At 43.8% G+C, this 4,493-nt stretch overlaps 1 protein-coding gene across 1 annotated transcript; it reads left to right on the top strand.

Moving 5' to 3' along the window:
* Positions 1 to 2,896: 2,896 nt before the first annotated feature.
* On the top strand, positions 2,897 to 4,246 carry LOC131924931 (tripartite motif-containing protein 43-like). The gene has a single exon (XM_059280183.1). It carries the CDS (start codon positions 2,897 to 2,899, stop codon positions 4,244 to 4,246), a length of 1,350 nt encoding a protein of 449 aa, XP_059136166.1.
* The last annotated feature ends 247 nt before the right edge of the window (positions 4,247 to 4,493 follow it).

The following is a 4,493-nucleotide window of genomic DNA, read 5'->3' on the forward strand; positions in this document are numbered from 1 at the left end:
ATGAGCGAGAATTGTTGAGACCAAGGTCGGATAAAGCACAGAGACAAATAGCCAAACAAACGGAAACACATGAAATATGAACCAATGGCTGAGGGGTCACCAACTGGATCAGGCCCTCTGAGTGGGTGAGACAGTTGATTGGCCTGATCTGTTTGGGAGGCATCCAGGCAGTGGGACCGGGTCCTGTGCTCATTGCATGAGTTGGCTGTTTGAAACCTGGGGCCTATGCAGGGTCCCTTGGCTCGGCATGGGAGGAGGGGACTGGACCTACCTGGACTGTGTCCACCAGGTTGATCTCAGTCTGTGGGGAAGGCTTTGCCCTGGAGGAGATTGGAATGGGGGGCGGGCTGGGGGGAAGGTGAGGGGGGCGGGAGGGGGGAGAACAAGGGAATCTGTGGCTGATATGTAGAACTGAATTGTATTGCAAAATAAAAATTAAAAAAAAAAAAAACACTGAAGACATCTTATGCTGGAGAGCATGTGGAGCTAGGGAAACTCTCTTCCACTGATGGTAGGAATGCAAGCTTGTACAACCACTTTGGAAATCAATATAGCGCTTTCTCAGAAAATTAGTAATCAACCTCCCCCAAGATCCAGCTATACCATTCTTTAGGTTATACCCAAGGAATGCTCAATCATACCACTAGAGCACTTGTTCAGCTATGTTCATATCAGCATTGTTTGTAATAGCCAGAACATGGAAACAACCTAGATGCCCTTCAACTGAAGAATGGATAAACAAAATGTGGTCCATATACACAATGGAATACTACTCAGCAGAGAAAAACAATGACATCATGAGGTTTGCAGGCAAATGGATGGATCTAGAAAAAATCATCCTGAGTGAGGTAACCCAGACTCAGAAAGACAAACATGGTATGTACTCACTCATAACAGGATACTAGATGTGGAACAAGGATGACTGGACTGCTACTCACATCACCAGGGAGGCTACCTGGAAAACAGGACCCCAAGAAAGACACTGGGCTCACCCAATGACAGAGAAATGGAAGAGATCTACATGAACAGCCTGGACATGAGTGGGGGTAATGAAGAGCATGCGTCGAGGGAAAGAGAGATTGGGGGAGTGGGAGATCCCAGCTGGATCAAAAATAAAGAGGAAAAACAAGGAATAGGATACCATGGTAAATGAAGACCACATGAGAATAGGAAGAAGCAAGGTGCTAGAGAGGCCCACAGAAATCCACAAAGATACTCCCACAACAGACTGCTGGCAATGGTCGAGAGACAGCCTGAACTGACCTACTCTGGTAATGGGATGGCCAAACACCCTAATTGTCGTGCTAGAAACCTCATCCAACTACTGAGGGATCTGGATGCAGAGATCCATGGCTAGGCCCTGGGTGGAGCTCTGGGAGTCCAATTAGAGAGAAAGAGGAGGGTTTATATGAGCGAGAATTGTTGAGACCAAGGTTCGATAAAGCACAGGGACAAATAGCCAAATGAATGGAAACACATGAACTATGAACCAATGGCTGAGGGTTCCCCAAGTAGATCAGGCCCTCTGAATGGATGAGACAGTTGATTGGCTTGATCTGTTTGGGAGGCATCCAGGCAGTGGGACTGGGTCCTGTGCTCATTGCATGAGTTGGCTGTTTGAACCTGGGGCCTGTGCAGGGTAGCTTGGCTTGGCCTGGGAGGAGGGGACTGGACCTGCCTGGATTGAGTCTACCAGGTTGATCTCAGTCCTAGGGGGAGACTTTGCCCTGGAGAAGGTGGGAATAGGGGGTGGGCTGGGGGAAAGTGTGGGGGGAGGGAGGGGTAAGAACAAGGGGATCTGTGGCTGATATGTAGAACTGAATTGTATTGTAAAATAAAAAAAAAATTAAAAAAAGAATAAAAAAAAATCCTTACCCAGAGGGGAGAAAAAAAGATTTAAGGTGGATTCTCAAACCTCAAAACTTCTGAGTTTAGGTGGGGCTTCCCACTTCAAATGATTCAATCAAGAAAATTCCCTCACAAGGAAAATCTGACTCTTGGGTTTTAGTTAATCAAATATATATATTTTTTCAGAGACCTGGTTTCTCTGTGTATCTTTGAAGCATAGCTTTGAATTCACATTGTAGACCAGGCTAGTCACTAAGTCACAGAGATGTGCCTGCCTCTGCCTCCAGAATGCTAGGATTGAAGGTATGTGCCACCTCTGCCTGGCTTCCCTGTTTATTTATTAAAAAAAGAAAAGAAGAGACAGTTGAGAGTGAAAATGATAAAAATGTGTTGAACAAAATTCTAAAGAATTTTTAGAAATTTTTAATGTTTATTTTTGCTAAAATCACAGATTGATATCATTAACCATGAAATTACCAAAGGAAAAGTGAAAATAGAAGCACACCATAAATTATTTAGAAACAGTGAAATATTGTAGAAAAATTTCTCTTTATTGATTGATTCATTTTTTAGACAAGTTCTCACTGTCTATTCTAGGCAGGCCTTGAGCTACAACTCCTCCTGCTTCAGCAGCTCATTCCCTAGGAATCCATGGATTAAAGGTGTGAGCTACCACACCCATGTAAGCAGGAACTCAGAAAACCTTGTTGTGGAGATTTGCTTGTGGATACTGGCCAAAGAGTTAATTCAATCTTCCATCCATTTAGAATATTGCTATTTACAGGAGCTCACCTACAGCAAGCATTAGTAAAAGCAACATGGGAGGAAGTAGGCGTGGTCCTTAGAGAGTATATAAAGACACTCCAGGGGCCAGCCAGATTCATTCTTCTCTAGACTAGAGAGAGTGTGTTTCCATACCTCCTGGCTCCTAGACTGCCACATCTATCCCCTCCACACATTGAAGATCATTCTCCAGAGCTGAGCTAATATTGTTGTGTCTCCACAACACTGCTGAGGCGAGAGACTAGAGAGACTATTTCTTGGAGAAATGGAGACAGACATTTCACAAGCCTTCCAGAAAGAACTCACGTGCTTCATCTGCCTGAGCTGCCTGACAGAACCAGTCACCATAAGCTGTGGCCACAGCTTCTGTCGAGCCTGCCTCCACCTTTCCTGGGAAGACATCCAACTTCCTGTCCAATGCCCTATGTGTAGGGAACCATCTCAGAAGGACTTGAGAACCAACATTGTTCTGAAGAAACTGGTGTCCATTAGCAGACAAACCAGCCTCATGAAGGACCTGAGCTCTGAGGAGCATAGGTGTATGACGCACAAAGAGACAAAGAGGATCTTCTGTACTGAGAATAGGATTTTCCTCTGTCAACTCTGTTCTAACTCCCATGAGCACAGAGGACACAGACACTGTCCCATTGAAGCAGCTGCTGAGAGTCAAATGGAAAGACTTGTAAAGCAAATGGCATCTTTATGGGAGAAGATCCAAGAAAATCAAGAGAATTTAGAGGCAGAGAAGAGAATGACAACTCTGTGGATGGACTACCTGACTCTGCAGGAACAAATGATCAGGACAGAGTATACAAAATTACACCCACTCCTCTCTGAAGAAGAAGTGCAACACATCGAGTCTATGAGAAATGAAGGCCAATGTGTTTTAGAGAAACTCAGGACAAGTGAAGCCATCATGATCCAAAAGAGCAAAGAAATAAGAGAAATGTACCAGGAGCTGATGGCAATGTCCCAGGAGTCATATGTGGTCCTGCTGCAAGATTTGGATGACATGTTCAGAAGGAGTGATTCAATGCAGCTGAGCATGCCCCCATCTGTGAAAACAGAACTCACTGCTCTACCTATCACTGGACTGACTGAAAGTTACAAGCAGTTCCACGCTCACATTATCTTTGAAAACGTAACCATACTTCTTTCCAAGATGAACATATTTAATGTCATGAGAAGATTCAGCTTCAGACTTCACCATAAGGATAGACTTGCAGATTCTGCTGGATTTTATTTTGCTTCCTGGGGATCACAGAGCTTCATCTCAGGGAAATATTATTGGGAGATTGATTTGAAGGACTCTTGTGAGTGGGCTGTGGGAGTCTGTAAGGATTCACAGTTAAGGAGTAGAAACCAAATGATTGAATCTGAGGGTGCATTTCTTCTTGTGTGTGTGAAGGAGGGTAATCATTACAGTCTCCTCACCACATGCCCTGTATTCCAGCACTTCATAGAGAAGCCATTGGGCCAGGTTGGTGTGCTTCTTGATTGTGAGGATGGTTGTTTAAGCTTCCTGAATGTTACCAAGAGTTCCCTCATATACAGGTATCCTCCTGGCACCTTCAATTGCCCTGTCAGGCCTTGTATATTCAGTGGCTATACATGATCACAGGAAGGTGTAATCCAGTACTTTATTGTTTTGAAGTTTTTACTCTGTAATGTTACATCCTTCACTGCTATTAAATATTACAATACTATTAAAAGGAAAAAATAATGGACTATAGAAATAAACAGAGAATTCTTAACAGAGGAAACTCAAATGGCTGAAAGACATTTAAGGAATTGTTCAACATCCCTAATCATCAGGGAAATGCAAATCAAAACAACTCTGAGATACCACCTTACAACTGTCA

The sequence above is a fragment of the Peromyscus eremicus genome, chromosome 15, assembly GCF_949786415.1.
Source record: "Peromyscus eremicus chromosome 15, PerEre_H2_v1, whole genome shotgun sequence".
In the NCBI taxonomy this organism is placed as follows: Eukaryota; Metazoa; Chordata; class Mammalia; order Rodentia; family Cricetidae; genus Peromyscus; species Peromyscus eremicus.

Bases quoted from the DNA above. Each gene is read 5' to 3' on its own strand.
- LOC131924931 (XM_059280183.1), top strand. From the start codon at position 2,897: ATGGAGACAGACATTTCACAAGCCTTCCAGAAAGAACTCACGTGCTTC.